The sequence below is a fragment of the Natrix helvetica genome, assembly GCF_964273705.1.
Source record: "Natrix helvetica genome assembly, chromosome: 2".
NCBI classification, from domain to species: domain Eukaryota; kingdom Metazoa; phylum Chordata; class Lepidosauria; order Squamata; family Natricidae; genus Natrix; species Natrix helvetica.
The window spans coordinates 161651805-161675891 of record NC_138552.1 but is presented as its reverse complement, the minus strand read 5'-3'; the positions used below and the strand labels follow the sequence as shown (position 1 = coordinate 161675891).

Here is a 24087-nt window from a genome sequence, read left to right as displayed (position 1 = left end):
AATAGGCCTCTCTTTCTAACTCCTTTGAAAGACATAGTCATGCAAGAAATATGTTCAAGCAAAGACAGGATACAAAGGTATGTGATTATAAATATAGTTAAATAATAATATTCATCTGCTCTTTTTGAAGCAAGCCAGTTCTGTTTTTTAAATGCATTTCCCTCAGGGACTCTAGTGGTTAAAAATACACGATCTCACAAGACTACGATTGATCACAATTCAGAAGAAAAGAAAGAGACCTACCCAATTGTTCTCATTCCGTGTTTATTGCATTTGGACTGTTCCAATAATGAATATAATCATCTAAATACCAGTAGAAGTGAAGTTAAGTCCATGCTGGACTCACATTTAAATGTTCACCAAAAATCTTACATCTGACATAGAAATGCAGCATATTTAGAGAAGAGAAAATAACAACTATAAGTATGCCATATTGAGGTTAGAGGTTATATATTCCATTTGTAGAAAAATATGTAGAACAAAATAGTGGTCATAATGAAAATCTCTTAAAGGTGACATTTGGTAGCTAGGATCAGTTTTTCAATATCACATTCATTTTGTCCTCGTAAAATCCTGAAATAACCGTTTTCTCCCCAGGAAATTCCCCAGGAATTTGCAGCAATCTAGGAATGGAGAAGAGAACATATTTTATTATAGCAAACATAGTCAAATTATGATAAACGTGAAGAAAAAGAAAGCAAAAGAGGAGCTGTGATATTCCCTGTCCTTTCCTGTTCTCATCCAGTTAGATTGTCACTTCCAAATATTTATTTTAAAGAGCTACTTAAAAACCTCTCATAACTATATCTCTGGCTGATGAATAATTAGCAATTAATGGGCCTTTTTTTATAATGCCAAGTAGATCATCTTCATCTGTATTGCAGTAAGGGGAGGGGGTGTTAGAGACAGTTTAAATTTCCCCTTCTCAACTGAGGGCCTAATAAAAATAGACTTCTTCTTGTGACACTCTCCAGACCTTATGAGACAAGACAAGGTGTTATTAACAACACATCCTTTTCCAAAGGGGTTACTTTCGTATAGTCTGTGTGCTGATTTGGAGTGGCCACTACATGTCCCATGTTACCTCATTCTTTTAGAGACAAGATGTTGCAAAGGGAAATACTGCAAGATAACATTCTAGCAATGTTTTTCAAGCTAGGCAATTACTTGCTGTCTGGGGAATTCTGGGAGTTGAAGAGCACACATCTTAAAGATGTCAAGTTTGAAAAAAACACTGCTTTAAGCAGGGGTCTCCAAACTTGGCAATTTTAAGACTGTAGACTTCAACTCCCAGAATTCCCCAACCAGCATGACAGCAGAGACATCAAAGTTCCCAAGAACCTTGGAGTTGATTAAATGACAAAGTCTAATCCAAGACTTCTAAAATTATATTCCTAAAGTGAATCTTCCTGAAGAGGTTAGCTGCTGTTGGACAAAACTGTGATCAGTTCATGATATCTTTTTTAAAAACTTGAGTCACCTAATTTTTTTTTTGCTTGTTTCCCTTCCCCTCCCCCTGCTTTGTGTTAAGAATAATAAATAACTTTTTTAAAATGTTCAAAAACCTTATCAGCAAACAAGCAAGGCAATAACAGGGATTAGGGTTGATGCATGTACTGTTTTTCAGAATGTGTAATCTGCTTTGACTCCTTAGAATAAAGAGTTTGAGCAACAACTGTTGAAAAAGTCTGGTGGTTATTGACCTTGATACTTATCTTTTATCCAAACAGAGCTATTAAGAATGGGGTAGAGAAGCTTACTTTGGAAAATCAGTGCAGGGGCAAAATGTCATTTAGACTAATAAGGATTCTACCCCCTGGTAGTCTAGTTCCATCACAAGCGACTTTAATTGCGAGAACTGAACTAAAGAGGGATTAACAAAATGGATGCTCTGAGGGGAAAACCTGTTTTAAGGATATCAGTAATGTGTCCCTTTTGGTTAAAATCTGTCAGGAAAGTGCATGAATTGGGACGCACATAAAAAGTGAGCACTTAGCCCTTAATTCTGGGTTTATTTGTGTGTTTGCTTTGAAAGTTCAAAATCAAACTTTTTGATGGTTTTTTGACCCTCAAACTTTCCTGATCGAGTAGCGTGCAAAGAATAGTTTGACTTTGACCACAAAATGACGAAAGGAGAAACTTAAATAGCTTCTCTCCATATGCCTTCCATAGCTGATTTAGGTAATTAAAAATGCAGAGCTGTGTGGGATAGGTACTTCGAGCTATAAAGTGGAATGGGGTGTAAAATACATTCTGTGGACCTTTCACTTATTTAGTTGAACTGCAGTTGAACAATGATTACTATTATCTAGTGAGAAAGAAAAACTAACATGGCATTTTTGTCCCCAAATTTGGTATATACTGCAAACTCAACACAATATCCCCTGTATTGATAGTGACAAGCAGTTAAGGCAATACACTATAAGGCTCAAATTACAAATATACTGCAAATAAATAATAAATAAACAGTCCATTGAGGTTAAATCAAAAAGGGGACTTACATGACTCTGTCTTCACTACAAAGTAGTTTTGTATATATATAGAATGACAGAGTTGGAAGGTACCTTGGAGGTTTTCCAGTCCAACTCCTCCTCAGGCAGGAAACTCTATACCAGAGGTGGTATTCTGCCAATTCGCCCAACCCACCCACCCAGACATCATCAAAGATGCTCTGCACATGCACAAAAGGTTCTGTGCATGCGCAGAAGCACCTCCCCCCGCCCGTGCGCTCCCAATTCCGAACCAGTAGCAGAGATTATATTATTTCATGCCTGCTCTATACCATTTCAGGTTGTCTAATCTCTTATAGAAAACTTCCAGTGTTAGAGCATTCACAACTTCTGGAGACAAGTCGTTCCACTGATTATAATTGTTCTCACTGTCAGGAAATTTCTCCTTATTTCTAGGTTGGTCCATTCCTTGATTATTGAGTCGGTATATGTTTTGCTGAAAACTGAGTGTGCTTCTTAATTACAACTACTTTTTCTACTGATTTCAAAAGCAAACAAACACAAATAACTGTATTTGGATTAGAGGTTTGCTCCTAAGCACTTACCCAATATTTTTGCCATTGTCCTTCGGCATCTTCTAGCATACCCCACCTATTCAAAGAGAAAGCATATATATATATATGCCTGGGGGCAACTTTAATGTTACAATTCAAATCCTTTTTTTATTTTGTTCCCAAGAGTGAATATGTTGCCATCATTCTGTGAGCACACAATAACCCTTTTTTTTCCATTACTTGCTTTACATTTTAGAATATACCCATTATTGAACAACGTCTGTTATAAAGCATTTGATTCTGGGTGTTTGGTTTATGGGCAAATAACACTTTGTATTGCAGGTTACCTTGTGTTGTAGCCAAGCACTATGTAGGGAGCGCAAGTAATTTCATTTAATCTATTAGGCTGAAGGATTTCTGTTCCATGTGAGTGCAGCTGTGGTTTCCAATGACTTATTTCATATTGCTCTATCTGTACAGAAATCAGAATGCATAACCTTGGCCTTATTTGTATTCTCAGTCAACCCCACAACTGCATCTACCCAGCTTGAATTACCAACAATAAAGCACAACAACAAAATAAATCATGGAGTGCCTTGCTTTGTACTAAAACTGATCTATTACAAAACCTAATAACTAATATTTCATCTTATTATTAAAAAAGAGACACAGACCAGTTCATAAGGATACTACTTTTTAACACAGACATCTGCTCCAAGGATTAATTTCAGAGGCAGAACACAGGATCAATGGCAACACGACATCCTATTGCCGTGATGGCGAACAGGACGCAGAGCCATATTGGTGGGAGCATGAGCTCAGCTCTGGCGCACATGCGTGCACCAGATAGCTGATTTTTGGGCCTTCTGGGCCCACCAGAAGTCAGGAAACTGTTTTCAGCTGTTTTCGGCCTCCGGTGGGCCGGGGGTGGGGGGACAGGCCGTTTTCACCTTTCCCAGGCTTCAAGAAAGCTGTGCGGACATGCATGGGGCAGAGGGAGGTCCTGTGTACATGCGCAGAGGGCATGGCAGAGGAGGCATTAAATTATGGGGGTGGGCACACATGTGTGCGTGCTTTTGGCACCTGAGGCGAAAAAGGTTCAATATCACTGTCCTATTGGATTTGTCTAGTCTAGTGCAAAGAAGGACTGGGTGATATGATAGCAGTGTTCCAATATCTAAGGAGGTGACACAAAGAAGACAGGGTCGACTTATTTTTCAAAGATGACAATCCTTCTTGTCTTGCCATAGAAGGCAAGGATGGAAACTAATCAAGGAGAGAAGCAACCCAGAACTAAGGAGAAATTTGCTTAGAGTTAGACCAATTCATCAGTGGAATGCCTTGCCTTCAGAAGTTGTGGGTGCTCCATTACTGGAAGCTTTTAAGAAAGCCACTTGTCTGGAATGGTCTAGGGACTCCTGCTCAAGCAGGGGGTTGGACTAGAAGATCTCCAAGGTCCCTTCCAAATCAGTTATTCTGGGACAAAATTAGTAATTACCCTTGTCAGCACTAACAGTATTAAACTCAGTAAACCAAGCGCTTGACTGAATAAAAATATATTTCCATTTCTATAGTTGTAGCTCATGTAGGATAGTGCAAAATGTAGGATCAAATCCTACAATAGTATTTCAATTTCAACTCAATTTCTAAGGGGACGGGGGAAGCATCCGAGGTAGCTCGGGAGTTCATGGCTTCCATGACAGCCATGGACCTGACCCAATTAATTCAGGGCCCCACACACGAAGGTGGCCACACTCTGGATCTTGTTTTTGTATCTGAGCAGTGGACGAGTGATCTGGGAAGAGGGGATGTAATCATCACTCCCCTGTCATGGTCAGATCACTCATTTCTCCGGCTGGACTTCCCTGGCGCTACCCCCCACCGCGAGGAGGTGGAACCAAACTGCCCAAGCTGGTACCGCCCCAGGCGCCTGATGGAACCGGACAGGTTCCAGATGGAGCTTGGGCCATTCCCTGTAGCCCTGACCCGCTCTCGCTCCGAGGACCTAGTGGCCGCCTGGAATAGGGCGGCCGCTGGGGCCCTGGACCGAGTTGCGCCTTTGCGGCCTCTCCTGCGGCGACGACCCACCCGGCCTCCTTGGTTCACCGAGGACCTGAGGGTGATGAAGCGCCATAGGAGACACCTAGAGGGCAGGTGGAGGTCCTCACGCTCCGAATCTGATCGAACACAGGTAAGAGCCTATTCACGGACCTACCTTGTGGCATTAAGAGTGGCCAAACATAGACATTGTGCCACTCTTATTGCGTCCGCAGATAACCGCCCTGCTGCCCTGTTTCGGGTGACCCGCTCTCTCTTATCACAGAGGACACGGGAAGCCCCTTTACAGGGCAGAGCAGAGGAGTTTGGGGAATATCTGCAGGACAAAATCGCTCAGGTCCGGAGCGGATGAACCCCTTCAGTGGACCAGAGGAGCCGTCAACAGTGAGTCTTGTGAGACCATTCTGGGAGGAGTTTGATTCTGTTGCCCCCGAGGATTTGGACAGGCTGCGTGGATGGCTGCGACCGACCACATGTTTAATGGACCCGTGTCCCCCCTGGTTGGTACTGGCATCCTGGGAAGTGACACGAGGCTGGCTACTGGGCTTGGTGAACGCCTCTTTGGGGGAGGGGTCCCTACCTACCGCCTTGAAAGAGGCGGTGGTGAGGCCCTTACTCAAGAGGCCTTCCCTTGACCCGATGGAGCTAGCTAATTATCGCCCAGTCTCCAACCTTCCCTTTTTAGCGAAGGTTGTAGAGAATGTGGTGGCACAGCAGTTTCCATGACACCTTGAGGAATCCGAATATCTAGACCCACGCCAGTCCGGCTTCCGGCCCGGACACAGCACGGAGACGGCCTTGGTCGCGTTGGTTGATGATCTCTGGAGGGCCAGAGATAGGGGTTGTTCCTCTATCCTGGTCCTATTAGATCTGTCAGCGGCTTTTGATACCATCGACCATGGTATCCTATTGTGCCGGCTGGGGGGGATAGGAGTTGGAGGCACCGTTTTGCGGTGGTTCGGCTCCTACCTCTCCGACCGGACGCAATGTGTGTTGGCAGGGGGGCAGAGGTCGACCCTGAGGTCACTCACTTGTGGGGTGCCGCAGGGGTCGGTCCTCTCGCCCCTTCTGTTCAACGCATATGTGAAGCCGCTGGGGGAGATCATCCGTGGTTTTGGGGTGGAGTATCATCTGTACGCTGATGACACTCAGCTGTACATTTCCACCCCAAACCACCCCAACGAGGCTGTCGAGGTGATGACCCAGTGTTTGGAAGCCGTCGGGGTCTGAATGGGGGACAACAGACTCAAACTCAACCCCTCCAAGACTGAGTGGCTATGGCTACCGGCACCCCGGTTCAGCCAGTTGATTCCATCACTGGCCATAGGGGGCGAGCAATTGCCCCCTGTAGAAAGGGCGCGCAATTTGGGCGTCCTCCTAGATGCCCGGCTGTCAATGGATGACCATGTGGCAGCCGTGGCAAGGGGGGCGTTCCACCAGGTCCGCCTGGTGCGCCAATTGCGCCCCCTACTGGACCGGGATGCCCTACGCATGGTCACTCATGCACTGGTGACGTCTCGCCTGGACTACTGCAACGGCCTCTACATGGGGCTTCCCTTGGGACGCGCCCGAAGACTGCAGCTAGTCCAGAATGCAGCCGCGCGGGCTATTATGGGGAGTACTAGGTACTCCCACATAACACCGCTCCTGCGCGAGCTGCACTGGCTGCCTGTGGTCTTTCAGGTGCGTTTCAAGGTGTTAATTACCATCTTTAAAGCGCTCCATGGCACAGGACCTAGTTACTTGCGGGATCGCATCCTACCACATACTTCCCTGCGACCAATTCGCTCTCACAAGGAGGGACTCCTCCTGGTGCCGTCCACTAAGCAATGCCAACGGGTGGCACCTAGGGGTAGAGCCTTCTCTGTGATGGGCCCAACCCTCTGGAATGACCTCCCCCCCGATATCAGAACCACCACCGACTTCCGCTCCTTCCGACAAAAACTGAAGACTCCCCTGTTCCGTTTAGCCGGCTTGGCCCATTCATAGTCCTATTTCACCTCCTGGCAGATATTTTTAATTGGGTATTTTTTAGGGGTTATTTTTAAACATTGTTTTTAACTACTTTACTTGGGTACAGTCTTTTATAGCCTCCTCTTTTAGACACTTAGTATTTAACTATGTTTGTATTTTTATGTATTTATGTGTTTTAATCTGACTGTACACCGCCCCGAGTCCCTTTTGGGAGGGGGCGGTATAAAAGTCCAAAGTAAAGTAAAGTAAAGTAAGGGAAATTGAAATTGGAAATAGGAATAGAGATGTGCGATAGCCAACAGAACAAAGAAAACCTGAGCTTCCTATTTAAAGAGTGTCCTACAAGCCCTGCTCTTCGCAGCTCCCTATTCTGCGCCATTAACTCCATTCTCAACATTCACACAAGACAAGGCATATATAGACAGAAAGACAATTTCAAAACAGAATGGGATGGGAATTTATGGCCTCCAGTAGTCTTCCTTCATGGTGCACTAAAATGGCTGCATCTCTAAACTGCTAGAACAGTCATGATGAACCTTTTTCTTATGGCGTGCCAAAATTGTGTGCATGCACCCAAAATTGTGTGTTCCTGAAATTCTTGTTGCCCCTTTGGGCCTGTTTTTTGCCCTCCCCAGCCTCTGGAGGCTTTCCTGAAGCCTGGGGAGGGAGAAAATGGCCTCCGGCGGGCCCTCCGGAAGGCCGAAAATCAGCATGCGTGCACCGGAGCTGATGACTGGCATGCCAGCAAATATGGCTCTGCGTGCCACCTGTGGCACACGTGCAATAGTTTTGATGCTAGAATAACTTTCCAGGAGGGCAAAGCATGGGGTATTTCAAAAGAAGGTGTGTTGTTACTCTTACTCAAAAATTGTCCAATTTATAAGGAAGAATAAGCCTGGTGGAATCGTCAGCTAGATTGGAGGAAGGAAGATGAGCGTAGAGTCCTTGCACTGCAGAAAGCAGCATCGAATGGACCTCCCCCAGAATACATGAAGCCTAATCTGACTATGCCTAAGGGAATATAGTCAGTTTTAATGAGATTCTTGGAACATAGATAACTAACAATAAAGCTTCTGCTTGAGAACTAACTACTCAAGAGTAGTTGTGGTTCCTTGTGTCTGATAATAAGGCAATGGCTGTCTTAAACAGCAGAAAAGGCAGTCTTTTGTGAGTTGTTTAATATTATCACCATTGTAGTTTTTGTACAAGAGGAGAAGTATCTCTGGAAGTTCCCACCTCACATAGCAGAATAATTTAGATAATTCTTTGTGTAATTCAGATTAATTAAATCAAGGACCATTTTGGCTTTATCTCAGGCAGAACAGAGAAGACAAAACATGTATAATGAACTATTTCTAATTTTATAATATTGTATGAGTGTGTACTCATGTCTTTTAATTACTTGTTTGTCGTATCTGTGTACATACAGGATATGAGGTGAAATTTCTGCCCTGCTTCAGGCTACAAAAGACTTTGCCACCTGGGTAATCTCTATTAGCACTGCAACTGCTACAGAAAGCAGAGAAGATTATCTTTGCAATTGATATTCCCACCTTACATGAGGGATGAAACATTCTTGCATTTTAAAAAGCACCACAGTGAAAGACTGAATAAGCCTTAAATGCATTGGAAATGTCTTTTAAATATGTGTATAAAATGTAAACAATATTTTAATAATCCATAGAGTTCTCTTTCTTCTGAAAATCATTAAAGAAAACAATCACTTCTTCCATTTTTTGCGTATTCATTAGAAGAATCTCAAGTTCTAACAATAAGACTAAAATAGTGCAGAAGGAAATAATAAAAAGTAAATATGTTGGTTCAGAATGCGGCCGCGCGGGCAGTCTCGGGAGTCGCTAGATACTCCCACGTAACACCTCTCCTGCGCGGGCTGCACTGGCTACCTGTAGCTTTTCGGGTGCGTTTCAAGGTGCTGATTATCATCTTCAAAGCGCTCCATGGCACAGGGCCTAGTTATTTGCGGGATCGTATCCTGCCCCACACATCCCTTCGGCCGATTCGCTCACACAGAGAGGGACTCCTCCGGGTGCCGTCCACTAGGCTGTGCCAGCGGGGAAGGGCCTTCTCTGTGATGGGCCCGACTCTCTGGAATGACCTCCCCCCTGATATTAGAACAACCACGGACCTCCGCTCCTTCCGTAAGAAGCTCAAAACCCACCTGTTTAATCTAGCCAGCTTGGCCTAATTCCAGCTCTCCCACCTCAGTCTCTATTTTTAAATTTCACGGGTTGGTCTTAGGCTAAATTTTTAATTTTTATAAATTTGTACAGGGGTTTAAAGTTTAATCCGATTTTAACTATATTTATGATTATTTGTATGATTTTTGGTTTGGTACCTGTACACCGCCCCGAGTCCCTTCGGGGAGAGGGGGCGGTCTAGAAATCAAATAAAATAAATAAATAATAATAATATAAATTATAATATCAACTTCAAGAAATTCAAGTATTATTTTGGAGTCCCCAACTAAAGTTGATGTGAAATTTGCCACTAATGTCTATAAATTTGTCCTTAAATTTCAGAGTAGCAAGTTTCTTCAATAAGAATTTTTATAGAAAGCAATGCAGGTAATTCCCGAATTATGAATACGATTGAGCCCAAAATTTCTGTTGCTAAGCGAGACATTTGTTATGTGAATTTTGTCCCATTTTACGATCTTTCTTGCCACAGTTGTTAAGTGAATCACTGAAGTTGTTAAATTACTGTAGTAGCATGATTGTTAAGTGAAGCTGACTTCTCCATTGACTTTGCTTGTCAGAAGATCACAAAAGGCGACCACATGAACCCTAGACATTGCAACCGTCATAAGTATGAGCCAATTGCTAAGCATCTAAATTTTGATCACGTGACCATGGTGATGCTGTAATGGTTGTAAGTGTGAAAAATGATCATAAGTCACATTTTTCAGTGCCCTTGTAACTGAATGATCACTAAATAAATTGTTTTAAGACAAGGGTAGCCTGCAGAGAAAATACAAATACTAAAGTAGTCTGATTAATCAGAGAACAGTTGGAGAATGTATAACAAACTAAAGATGGCTAAGACGCTGAACTTGTCTATCAGAAAGGTTGGCAGGTTGGCGGTTCAAATCCCTAGCGCCACATAACGGAGTGAGCTCCCGTTACTTGTCCCAGCTTCGGCCAACTTAGCAGTTTGAAAGCACGTAAAAATGCAAGTAGAAAAATAGGAACCACCTTTGGTGGGAAGGTAAGGGCATTTAGTCATGTTGGCCACATTACCACAGAGATGTCTTCGGACAGTGCTGGGTCTTCAGCTTTGAAACGGAGATTAGCACTGCCCCCTAGAGTCGGGAACGACTAGCATATATGTGCGAGGGGAACTTTTACCTTTACCTATGCAGAAGCAGAGTCAAGGATTGCTGCAAAGACCAAGGAACTGCTCAGTGGACCAGTCCCCTGGAATCTCCCAGGATAAGTTTTAAAAATTAAAAAGAAATACAAATTCTAAACCAGGAGAATGACCTGGAAAATGTTTTTATTGGTTCTACAAAAGAGGCTTGTTAAAGCCTTGAAGAAATCTATGCAACGGGATAAAGAAGAATTGGAGAAATATCAAATCCTATGACAATATTTGATTGAATTGAAAATTAAGACTACAAAAGGAAGGAACATAAAATTGGCTTATTTGATTTTACAAAGTAGTGGCAAACCTTTATGGACTTTTTGCTGGCACCTGGATTGGAAAAAAATATCATTTTATGCTTTTGCTTCTAGATAAAGGATATGAAATGATAAGATCTCTGTTTAAACTTATAAGAGGCGGCGAGTTATTACATTTGTTTATACTTGTTGTGATGAAGGTTAGAAGTCACTTCATATATTTTTCATATTATTATATTCTTTTCTTTTTTTTTCCCCTTAACCTTTTATTCTTTTTTTCATTTCTTTCTAAGTTTAGTTTGAATCAGTTTTTATAATTATAATTAAAATGCTTGATAAATTTTTTATTTAAAAAAACAGGATAGTAAATCAGAGTATCATGGGCTGCAAGAAGAACAAATCAGAAAGCCCTGGAAATTGAAAGCTGGCTGCTCCTTTGATGAGATGATCAGCAAGCAGAAAGCCATATATTTTGGGCAGGTGCTGTGAGTACATAATGGATTTCTAACATGCACAGCTAAAGGACACCAAGGTTGTTACTAATTTAACAACTGCAGCAATTCAATTAACAACTGTGGTAAGAAAGGATGTAAAATGGAGCAAATTTCACTTAATAACTCTCTTGCTTAGCATTTAATTGGGGTGGTAAATCAAGGACTACCTCTATCTCTTTTGACTCCAGCCTACTCTGTACAGCTACTCACCCAACTCATTCTTTCTCCATCAAGAAAGATAAAAAACCTGTGATTTCTAATTTATAGATGGACTTAAGTAACTCAGGATTTCATATCATCACAGTTCCAAAGGTGCTTTTTCAACAGGCAAGTGGACTTTCTGGTTTTTCTTTGAAGACGTTTCGTTTCTCATCCAAGAAGCTTCTTCAGCTCTAAGCAGAGAAACGAAACGTTTTCAAAGGAAAACCAGAAAGTCCAGTTGCCTCTTGACAACCATGACCTGGATGACTGAGAATCTCCACAGACATATCACCACAATGTTTTCTAAATCAGGCTTATCTTTATTTTTCTTTCACACAAGAACATCTATCCCCACACATTCTTTCCACTGTATTTAAATTTTCTGCTGGTCAAGAAGATAAGTAATCCATCACTGCCACCTCACTACACAGTTGGAAAACACACACAACTGGCTGTGGCCAGTTGTGTGGGATGCTAGTTTCATCCCTCAGAAAAGAGGATCCACAGCAGATCACCCTCTCACTTGCACAAGGGGAAGAACAGGAAGGAATCTTAAGGAGGAGGTCTGAATGAAAATGTGATTTCATTTTCAAAAGCTAAACTCATCCCCTGAAGCGTAACGGAAAATAAAATAGAAAAGTGAACCAAGGGGATAAAAGAAATATTTCTGATGAAATTGATACAAGTTAGAATGTTCCGCATTTAGCATAGAATTAAACCCTAAAATAAAGTACTCAAAGTCTGATTTTGAAGCTACAGCAGAGAAAATTTCAAATTAGCCCATATCCTTTCTTGAGTGCTCAGAAGGGAGCTATGAGTGGAAGAAGAAGAAAAAACCCAGAAATTTATATTTAAAGCATGACAAAAATGTTTCTGAGTTAGTTTTCTTCTGTGGTTCTATAATCTCTCTCCCCCCCCCCTTTCTCTCTCACGCACAAAACAAGTAAACAATAACTTTACAGGGAATAGAAGTATTTTTAGTTTTTGAACTTCAAACCATTTCATTAGAAAGATAGTTGTAATAGCTTACAGAAGTAATTCGTGTTTTTGAAGACATTATAATGCAAGGAATCTTGCCTTATTTATCTTTTAGCTATGTATTTATTTATATCGCATCTTTATAACTCAAGGCAGCAAACGTAACTAATAATCTCCTATTTTTCCCACAACAACCCTGTGAGGTGGGTTGGACTGATTAAGAGGACCTGTCCCAAAGTCACTCAGCTATTTTCATAGCTAAGGCAAGACTAGAATTCCTGGTTTATAACTGGGTGCCTTAACCTCTAGACCCGTGATGGCGAACCTATGGCACGCGTGCCACAAGTGGCACGCGGAGCCATTTGTCAGGGCACGCGAGGCGCTGTCCTGTCAGCTGACCAGCGCGCATGTACGCGCTGGTCAGCTGAGTTCACCTTTTTAAAAGCTATTTTTTGCCTTCCCCAGGCTCCAGAGGCTTTATAGGAGCCTGGGGAGGGCGAAAAGAGCCTCCCCGCCCCCCCGGAGGCTTCAGGGACCGTCCCTGAAGCCTTCGGAATGCTTAAAACCACCCTCCGAGCAAGCGTTCTGAAGGCTTCAGGGACAGTCCGAGGCTTCCCTGATGCCTTCGGAGTGCTTAAAACGACCCTCCGAGCAACCCGGAAGTCACTTCCGGTTTGCTCGGAGGGTGGTTTTAAGCACTCCGAAGGCTTCAGGGAAGCCTCTGGACAGTCCCTGAAGCCTCCAGAGGGCCTCCGGGGGGTCAGGGGAGGCTCTTTTCGCCCTCCCCAGGCTCCTATAAAGCCCCTGGAGCATGGGGAGGGCAAAAAAACATGTACAAATGGGGGGGTAGTGCCTTTTGCGCGCATGCACACTGGAGGGGGTTTCGCACGCTGCATTATGGGTGCGGCACGCCCGCACTTGACCCCCGTGCGCTCCCCCCAGTTGTGGCACGCGAGCCAAAAAAGGTTCGCCATCACTGCTCTAGACCAAAGCGGCCCTTCTTGCCTCTTCTAGTAACCTATCTGTTCTCCAGAAATATCTTCTCCCAACTTCTTCAGATATACGAAAAAGTCCACCCTGCTGGCTTTAGGAAAGAGTTTAGACCTGGTATTTGAGTAGAGACCCCTTTTACTGTAGTATTTTAATTGTTTGGGTTTCCTATTTTCTATATTAAAAAATACACATTAGATGTATTTTTAATGTTGTACAATTTTTTACTTTATTAATATTTATTTTTGTCGTGCATCATTCAGAGTTACCTTGTTTGAGTTTGGTGGATTTACACATTCTCAAATTAAATCAACAAATAACCTCTTATCAAAATCAGCATCATTGGATTATGCTGTAAACATTACTCTGAATAAAGATTCAGATAAGAGATAATTTAGCTCTGCTTCTGAGGGATGGTAGTATTGCCTCACTTTGAAATGTAATTATTTTATTTATGCTGTGCTATAGGAAGCACTCCAGCATAAATAGCTCTGAGAGAGGTAAAACTAAATCATTTTTCTTATGCTGGGCTGTTTGTTATAATACTTAAAACACCAGGCTAGAAACGGGGAGGCTGGGGGTTCTAATCCCACCATGGGTACCATGCCAGTTGGGTGACCTTGGTTTGGTCATTCTCTTTCAGCCCTAGGAGTGAGACAAGGCAAACCACTTCCAAAATTTTGCCAAGCAAACCATAGGGACTACTCTAGTGGGGCTTTCAACACTTCAGTTTGTCATCTGCAGGATAGCACTAGCACTAGCACTAGCACTTACCATATATACCGCTTCATAGGGCTTTACAGCCCTCTCTAAGCATTTTACAGAGTCAGCCTATTGCCCCCAATGATCTGGGTCCTCATTTTACCCACCTTGGAAGGATGGAAAGCTGAATCAACCTTGAGCATGGTGAGATTTGAACTGCAGCTAGCAATCAGCTGAAGTAGCCTGCAGTACTGTACTCTAACCACTGCCCCACCTTGGTTCTTTTCAAGGCTTCTGACTCTTCCTACTGAGCCCCTCCCTCTCATGCAGTCACAACACCAGAAGTCCAGCCTTCCAGTTGAAATAGGACATTTCTCAAGTGCTTGCCATTTCTGGTTAAAGCACTATCACAGACGGTGTTAACTAGTATGCAGGCAAACATCATAAATATTCTGAGAGATAATATAAGGAACATTCTTATGCATTTCATTTTTTAAAATTTTATTGATAAGGTTGAAAGATTAATCAATTCATAAAGTCTTCTATTCTATTCTTATATGTTGGCTGTTTTATCACCGGCCAGATAGTAATATAACTCATATTCCCTCTCTGTGTGGAATCAACATGATTCATTTGGTGCTCAGTTGATAACCTCTAATCTAGATTCTCTACCTCCACTTCAAGAGAGAGAAAATGGAGCTTAATGCGTATGTCTTGAGAAAGAAGTCACTTGAGAGAAGTTGCCTTTGAAATTCTGTGTGGAGGAAAAGAATATGCCCTTATGAAGTTTTTTCTTTACCAAATTCTCCCTTAACAATGTGCAGCCTGCTGGGTTTTTTTTTAACAGAAGTGAAACTGCTATCTTCACCTTATTACTGTTGAGTAAGGAGGAACTGGATGGATATGATTAATGCCACGAAACGGGTGTGTGTGTGTGTGAAATAAATTCACAAATCATTGGGCATTATCAGCAATTTATAGGGATAAGTAAAATGGGCAAAAATGTCTTGCATGAAACTAGCATCAGCCATTACATATGGCCACACAATTGCCTGAAGAAGGACCAACTATACAAGCACATATGCCAATAATAGCAATGGCCAATTTGGTCAAATTGAAATGGTACTAGAAGGAAGTATAAAGCACAGATTATCAACTAGTAGCTGGCTCAGTATGCAAGCAGCACAGTTCTTTATAATCTATTCCTCATCTTAGTCCCTGTTTAAGTGGTAAAAACTCAGCATGTGGCATCTGTTTGCTTTGTGCCATGCCTTAATGCATCTCATCAGTTACTTTTCACAATCTGCATACTGTAGCTTCATGTATAAGAATCTACCCATCCTATTATGAGATGGCATTGTGTAGATGAAATTTGACAGCTGGATTGCAATAGAAAGAAAAGTGCGAAAACACGTGTTGCATTTGCTGAAATCCAGTTGTACAGCATGTATCCCATTATATAAACCACTGTCACTATTCTATAGTTGTGGTCAATTTTAGCCTCTTAAGAAAGCTTCTCTCAGCTTAACCCTAACTTTCAAGCATCAAGAGAAGGAAGTCTTCCGTTGTTCCTATGCAAAATTCATTGTCTGCCTGTTATATACAGGCAGTCCTCGACTTACGATCAAAATTTCTGTTGCTAAGTGAGACAGTCGTTAAGTGGGTTTTACCATATTTAATGACTTTCCTTGCCACGGTTGTTAAGTGAATCACTGTCATTATTAGGTTAGTAACATGTTTGTTAAGTGAATCTGACTTCCCCATTGACTTTGCTTGTCAGAAGGTCACAAAAGGGGATCACATGATCCCGGGACACCACAATTGTCATAAATACATGCCAGATGCCAATTTTGATCACATGACCAGAGGGATGCCGCAACAATCGTAAGCGTGAAAAATGGTCATAAGTCACATTTGCCGGTGCCACTGCAACTTCAAACAGTCACTAAAGGAAAGGTGGTAAGTTGAGGACTGCCTCTATTATGGAAAGGACAAGGAGAAACAGCCATGGATTCACTTACCCGACTAATTTGACGGAATGGAGTCCCTCCTGGCGCTCATGCTGTGGTTTTCCACTGGTGTGCCTATAAATCCCGCTCTTATAAAGGAAGAAATCATCGTATACTTTCATGATGGCTGAAGGGTAGCAGTGAGTGGAAAAGGGCAAAAAAAAAAAAAAAGGTAGCTGTAATTCTAATTTGTGTTCGTTACAGAGACATCTGTAATCGTTTTAATATATGGAAATTATTTTGCAATCCTTCCTAAGCCTAAAAGCTTTAAATATAAACAAATAATTCACAGGAGACCTCGGTGTTAGCAGAAAATCAACAGTAAAAGTCCCAGGCGAATTCCAGCCTGTTTTCCCCAAATTTAAATATTTTATGCAGGAACATGAGTCCCCTGTTTCACTTGATTTCTTCCACATCTTAGGTTACCTTGTTCAACTGTTCTGACGTATTCACTTAGAACACAGAAACCAGTGAGACTCCTATTCTGACTGGTAGATAAAAGAGTGTGCGATAAAAAAAAATGTTGTGGGAAGAAGGGAAATGATGATATGTCCATCTGATGCCATGACACAAATGATGTGGTTGATGTAGGTCCATCGGGCATCATGACACGAGTAGAGTAAGTTGCTTGTTTTGCATGATAATGGCACAACACAGGTGTCATTAACTTCATATCAAACTTGGTACTAAAATGCCGCTGTCTGTACACCGCAGCCTGATGCAAGCATATAAGGAAAGGAAAACTTGCACTGCTTTCAGACAGCCAATAAAGCATCATTCAATCATCATCATCATCATCATCATCATCATCATCATCTTTTAACGAGCCCTTGGGGGATGGAGTCTGGGCAACTGAATGGAGCTAGCAGAGTGTTTAATGGCCAGATGCCATTCCTGCTGCCAATGCGGAGTTTTGTTGAGCAGATATATTCTCATTGTGTCCAGAGAGAGAAATATCTACCTCTACCTAGGATCAAACTCATTGTGAGGCGAGAGCTCCACCTCTGGGCCACCGCACCATAACAAAGCATCATTCAATCAATTTGAAAAAACAGATTATTTGTTTCTTTTCCTTCATTTTCTTCCTTAATTCCTATCCGGTCAAGATGGAGTGTTACTCTTTTTACTCCACCTTATTTTTATATCTTGGTTTTTGCTACATCCCTTTTGGAAACATCTGACTCTGTCTCATCCAATCCCTCTCACACCTACAATCTGTTCTTCCTTACCATTCCCTCGAATCTCTCATGCTAGAATCTCTTCATTTCTTTCATGTTAGGATTCCTATTGAAAATCATTAGAATGTAAGAGAAGACCTGGCCATCGGTCTGTCTAGTCTTGTATTATATGTCATTCAGCCATCATTGAAAAAGCTCCTGTGTGCCTAGACTGGACAGTTATTATCCCTGTTCCTTGTAATAGAATCATATCGTAGAATCTGAAGGCTGGAAGAAACCCAAGTGTTCTTCTAATCCAGTGTTTCTCAACCTTGACTGGACAGTTATTATCCCTGTTCCTTGTAATAGAATCATATCATAGAATCTGAAGGCTGGAAGAAACCCCAGTGTTCTTCTACAGTGTTTCTCAACTGTTCTAGTCCAATTCCCTGCCCAAGGCAGGAGTCCTTATACCATCCTGGACAAATGGTTGTCTAATCTTTTCAGGTTGTATCTTTCTCTGACAAGCTTCCACCCATTGCTTCTTCTCCTCCCCTCGGGTGCTTTGGAGAATAATCAGATGCCCTCTTCCCTGTGATAGTATTAGAAAAACAGTTACCATGTCTCCCCTGGGCCTTCTCTTCATTAGGCTAAACATACCTAGTTCCCTCCCCACCAGTCAGTATTTAAGGCATGTTGCCTGTAATCTATGTAAACTGCCATTAGCATTAGACATCATAAATTTCCTCATCCTTCAAGAACTCTTCCAGTCCCATTTTGCAATCATCCAACCTGGCTGCCATTATCTGACCTTCAATGATAGGGAATTCCAAAGTTTAACAATGTGAAAAAGCATGTTTATTATTTCTGAATCTCCCTTCATTTTAAGAACTTATATGCTAACATGTGGGAGAAGGAGAAAAATATTTGCACAGGTGTCTGTGGGCGGACAGGGAGATGGCAACAGCTATATGCAGAAGCTGTATTTAGTAAATTTCTAAGACTGCTCGCTCATCAAGGAATCTGATCAGATAGGTACGCATGAGACATTGTGATGCAAGTACATACTTGGCATTTGTAGAATGACTCATGCACAGATGTCATTGTTTGAGCATAATTGTTATGGATGTCCCTTTTGTGTTTGCCACGAATGATGTCATATGCCTTCACCATTCAACCTCTGACTCAACTTCATCCAAGCTAAAGAGCCTCAGCTATCCTAACCTTTCTTTGTAAAGCAGCCTTTCCACCCCATGGAAAGCTTTGAATGCTCTTTTTCTCCTTTTCTCCAAGTCTCTAATATCCACCTAAAGATGCAATGGTCAGAGGTGTCCATGATGCTCCTCAGGGTTTAGTTTTTTTTAAAGTGTCACTTCTTAAATCTCTCTTTCGGAGGAGCCCAAGTATGAAACGACTTCAGTAGTTCTATGGTTGATTTTTCCCTCCCATCAGCTTGTTCGCCAAGCTAAGGTGGCATCCTTCTAGTTCTATCCCTCAATTTCAGAATTTAAAATTCCTCTGAGAAACTGGTGGGTTTTCCCATGCCCAGTTCAAAACCAAAGAGGACTCCTTAGCTGTTACTTCATACAATAACACATCATTTCTATTCCACCATTTCTCCAGCACTATTTGAATCCAACCTGCCTGATCTCTTTTGTAGCTCCTGCTCAGTGGTGGGATTCAAAAATTTTTTACTACCGGTTCTGTGTGCGTAGTTTGGTGGGTGGGGCAGGGGAAGAATATTGTAAAATCTCCATTCCCTCCACACTCCAGGGAAAGGTTACTGCAAAATCCTCATTTCCTCCCAATCAGCTGGGACTCAGGAGGCAGAGAATAGAATAGATGTGGTGGTGGGGGGACAGTCAGAGGTGGTATTTACCGGTTTTCCAAACTACTCAAAATTTTCACTGAATATCTCTGCTCCTGCTGGTCTCAGAATGCTGAAGATGTCAAGAACCAGCCAGCGCTTTCCAGCAGACCAATACAAGAGGCAAAAAATTATCATTCTCTCTTGTGCTGATTGATGGTTTCTAACACAAATCAGGAGCCAGGCCTCCTGATTCTTCAAATATTGCCCACTCCTATCTAATATGATGGTATTGAAGCTTCTTTCTCCCACATTTAATACCCATAAATATAGATCTAGGCGTTCTTGTTTTGGAGTGATATAGTTATGAACGATGAGTTTCACTGAACCTATGGCACTAGCTTCTGAAGGGACATGTGGAGGAGTACACTATAAATCAAGCTTTGTTATTTTGTTGTACAACATCTTGGTTTAGGATTGTGATAAATCATCTAAAGCAAATACCAGGCAAATTGAAACTGAGTCATGTAGTAGAATATGCGGAACCTTCGGAAGAATGAGTGTTATTTTTGTTATTCCCCCCCAAAATAATAACACAGACAACTAATATTCTTAAGAATTGTCTGTGGTAAGAGTTTGCTTTTATGCATGCCATGCTTATTAATTTATTTTAAATCAAGCTTTTCTTTACCTTGCACTGGACCATTTTCTCTGATTTCTCTCATTACATCGGCCTCCTAGAATTGGAAATCAAACAAAAATAATGGTATATTTATTTTTTCCCTCATGTCAGGGTTCCAAAAAAGACCCCCAATGAAATAAAACTGCAAGGCTTGTGTTTCCTCAAAGTTCTATTTTATTAGAGATGTCATGTTGGCACATCTGGGAAAACCCAAATCTAAAACTTCCAGGTTTTTCCACCCTGTTGAAAGTTCAAGATCCTGCCCCAACACACACAAGTTCATCACATGGTCCAGTCTTTCACTGCCACGAAGAGAAATCCCTCTCATCCACATCTGGCCAGGTGCAGAGACAAAAGCGGCCTTGACTTTTCTAAGAAGAATGTTATTATGGCTACATATCACCCAACTCCATATAATCCCCCCTCCCATTTTCCCACAGTAGAAAGTGTGGCAGGTCTGAAATCCAAAAAGAAAAGATGGCTTGCAGATCTGACATCATATTTATGTTTCTGAATTGGATATGTTATTTAGAGAAAAGGGCGCACTGCATTTATTAATTAGAGCAAACAGTTTGATCTGGCTGCATCCTGATTTTACTACATTCTCCTTAGGGAAAGGATTTCAATTCGATAGCTTTACCCAGTGATGAATCCATTTTTAGAAAGAAACTTCTGCATGTGCAAATATCTGTATTGACGGACTTTGGGAAAAACCAAGAAATTGCCAGCGTTTGAAGTGACAAATGTAAATTGCAAAAGAGTTGAAATTTACTCACACTGAGCACTGACCTTTGAAGAGATTCGGTAGGGAGAGCCACACTGATAAATGTGGTTTGATGTTTCAAACTGATTTGGACACGGCTTTGTAGCCCGTCTTTTCCCCTCAGCATCAAACACGCTTGTAATGGCACAAATCATTGGGTGAAGCTGGTTCCAGAATAAAGGGTAGCAGGCATGGGATACCAGCCTATTTAGATTAAAATACAAATAGATACATTTTTTAAAAAATGTTTTAAATAGCCAGGATTCCTGATTTTATCTAAGGAATTGTTTGTAAGGAATGCCTATCTTTTAGATTGCTGGAAGGCAATTTTTTGTAGGTTTGAAAATACACTTATTATACTTTATTCATTAAACATGAAACTGTCAACTGAACATTCAAAAATGCATCACAAATGCCATTGACTGGTGCTAATGGTTGATACGGGTTGCTGCCAGCATTCTAGGTATCAACCAAGTACCTTCTTAAGATGTATGATATTCCAGGTAGCGCAGGGTTGTTGTTTTTTTGCAGTTCTGCTGGAATTATTGCAGGAAGCTACAATTTCTTTATGTGTTTTGCGAAATCCTTGGACATGGTACCAAGTGCCCCGATGACAATGGGTATCACTGTTTCATCCATAGCCGTGTAGTTTCGATAGCCAGGTCATGATATTTTGTGATTTTTTCCAGTTCTTTTTCTTCCACTCTGGTATCTCCTGGTGTATCAATAAACCAGGGACGTGCGGTCAGGGGAGGCAGGGGAGGCAGAGCCTCACCTCTCATCATGAAATAATATATAATAATAAATTATAATATATATTTCCTCCCATCCCTTTTACACAGTTCCCACTAAGCTTCGGTAAGGAGAAGAGCTTTTGGGGAGTGAAGAGGAAGAGGAGGGAGGAGGAGGAGGTGCGCGCACGGGGCGGTGCCAGCTGGGCAACCGGTGGAGGCAGGAGGGTTCTCGGAAGCGCCAATAACCTTCCTGCCTCCACTGTACTTTGCGCACTCCTCGCGACTGCAATAGACGTCCAGAAATGGCAGGGGCTGTTGGGCTGGAAGCCCAAACCCCATTAGCCACAAAAGCCACTTCTGGACATATATTGCAGTTGCGAGGAACGCACGAAGTCCAGCAGAGGCAGGAAGGTTCTCATCGTTCCCCAGTTGCTTTCGTGGCTTCATCATCAAGACGAAGTCCGGGAACGCCGACAACATTTCTGCCTCTGCTGGACTTCGTCTTGATGATGTCGCCGCAGCTCCCAGAATGGACGGAGGTAGCCAGAGTGGGGCCGAGGCAGTCCGGCGGGTGAGCGAACGAAGATCAGGCTGCCTGATCCTCCATCGTTCGCTTGCTTGCTCGCTCTTTTGTCTGCCCTGACCGCTTCGGCGCCGCTCTGGAGGTCCGGCCGCAGCCAGCTGCTGCGGCGATGTCATCAAGACGAAGTGGCTTGGAGGCGAAGTGCTTTTCAGTGCTTTTCTGTGTGTCTGGCATTTAGATAGATAGCTGGATGTCCTAAACGCCAGACGCTCAGAAAAGCACTGAAAAGCAGCTGCTGTTGGGGACTGCGGAGCGTGAGCTGGCGGAGCGCACTCAGGAAGGCGGGGAATGGGATCACGTGTGCTGGAGGCTGAGGCAGCCTCAGCCTCTAGCACACGTGGTCCCATTCCCCGCCTTCCTGATGACGTCATCAGCCTCACCAGCCATAAACCTCACCACACGTAACTGCAATAAACTGTACGCTTCGGCCCTTGACAACCGTGATATCTGGCGTGTTGTATTCCAAATACTACTACTACTACTACTACTACTACTACTACTACTACTACTATTATTAGCAGCAGCAGTAGCATCAAAAGAGGATGGGGGGGGTGGAGAGCAGCTGTAACTCAAAGTCATCTTCAGCAGCTCCAAGAGACAAAAATTTGGATTCTTCTTTGGGAATATTTTGAATGGGGATTAGTCAAGTGGGGGCTTCATTACTGGAGATTTTTAAGAAGAGACTGGACAACCACTTTTCTGAAATGGAATAGGATCTCCTGCTTGAACAGGGGGTTGGACTAGAAGACCTTCATGGTCTCTTCCAACTCTGTTATTCAGTTACACTGTTAAGTAAGCATAATATGTCTATTGGAAACTTATACATTATATATATATATATATATATATATATATATATATATATATATATATATATATATATATATATATATATATATATATATATATATATATATATATATATATATATATATATATATATATATATATATATATATATATATATATATATATACATATATACGTGTGTGTGTGTGTGTGTGTGTGTGTGTGTGTGTGTGTGTACGCCTATGTTATAATATAGAAGTTTGGAAGTAGTTTGGAATCCATAGAGCCTCTGGCAACAGTAAAAGAGATTTGCATTCACCTTCCATGTCATCGGTTGCATACATGCCAGTGTTAGAATATGGATTCGATTCCTGTTCATGCTAAGGCCTTTCAAATTAATTTATACCTTATAACTTGAAGGAAAACTATTTTTAACTTACAGCGTAGCTACCTGGAATTAAATATGAGCCCATCTTGATCAGCACTGTGCAAAAAGGAGGTTAAGCTTCTTCTTACTGCCAGAATCTAAGCCCTGTTTGAAACCAGGTGCTAAATCCTATTTGCACCTCTGAAAAAGTGAATCCTGGTGACTGAAGCCACGTTGTGTTTGTCCCTGGCTCTGCAATCACTTTACTGGTACCTGTATGAAATATCCCATACAAGGTGAGATATATCAAAATGGAAAAAAATTCTGATCTTAGCAATAAGTTCAAAAGATCAAGCCTGTATCTTTTTAAAAAGAAGATAGTCTATACCTTATTATATTCATTTTTTCCTACTCTTAACTTGAAAGCATTTATTGCATTACTTATTCTTTTTTTCTGAATCACTCAGAAGTCAGGAAAGCTTTTATATCCCACAGTTCAAAATGTATACCCTAGGAATCCTTTTTATCTTAAAGAAACAGACTCCTTGCAGCCATCATGTCAGATGGGATTGTTCTGCAAAGCAACAGCTCTGGAATTCTGTCCAAGAAAGTTATTTCCTACAAGCTATTTTATTAGGTTTTGTTGGCTACTTTGCTCGAGCCAAGATAAGGAAGCTACACTGTGAGTCATGCTAGTACATGGCTGAAGCAGTACAGGAAGTAATTGACTTAATTTCCTGAGTTAATATTTTGTGGATCTTAATCTTAGTTAAATAGGATGCACAAAAAATGTAGATCTTATACTTTTCAAGTCTGTGCTCTCATCTTAGAGATGCCTTCTTCAATGCTTCAAGATGTTTTGTCATACAGTTCCTATCATGAATGAGGGGAAATCTACCTGTGTCCCAGGATAATGTTGCAGGATTTAATCTGGGTCAGTCACTGGGACAAGAGGCTTAGTCTAGCAGTTCCTATCACCCCTGACTTTTACCTATGTTGATTGCAACTGAAGGAAGTAGACTGTGATGCCTAGAAAGTGTTGGTTGAGGAATCTGGGAGTTGAAGTTGAAGCTCAACATTTTAAAGTCACTGACATTGACTTTAAACACTGATTTAGATAATTCTTCAAGCACTATAAAGGATTTAAGGCCTAAGGC

General features: G+C 41.9%; 1 protein-coding gene across 1 annotated transcript in view; it reads right to left on the bottom strand.

The window, feature by feature from the left end:
• Positions 1-286: 286 nt before the first annotated feature.
• The window catches only part of TINAG (tubulointerstitial nephritis antigen), a 43451-nt gene continuing 19650 nt past the window's right edge, over positions 287-24087 (bottom strand). The window contains exons 7-11 of the mRNA XM_081945560.1: positions 20484-20661; positions 19704-19749; positions 16061-16175; positions 3056-3101; positions 287-623 (exon numbers count right to left, since the gene is read on the bottom strand). Of these exons, the coding sequence (XP_081801686.1) occupies positions 507-623; positions 3056-3101; positions 16061-16175; positions 19704-19749; positions 20484-20661 (502 nt within the window). The 3' untranslated portion in view covers positions 287-506. The remainder of the gene's footprint in view (positions 624-3055; positions 3102-16060; positions 16176-19703; positions 19750-20483; positions 20662-24087) is intronic.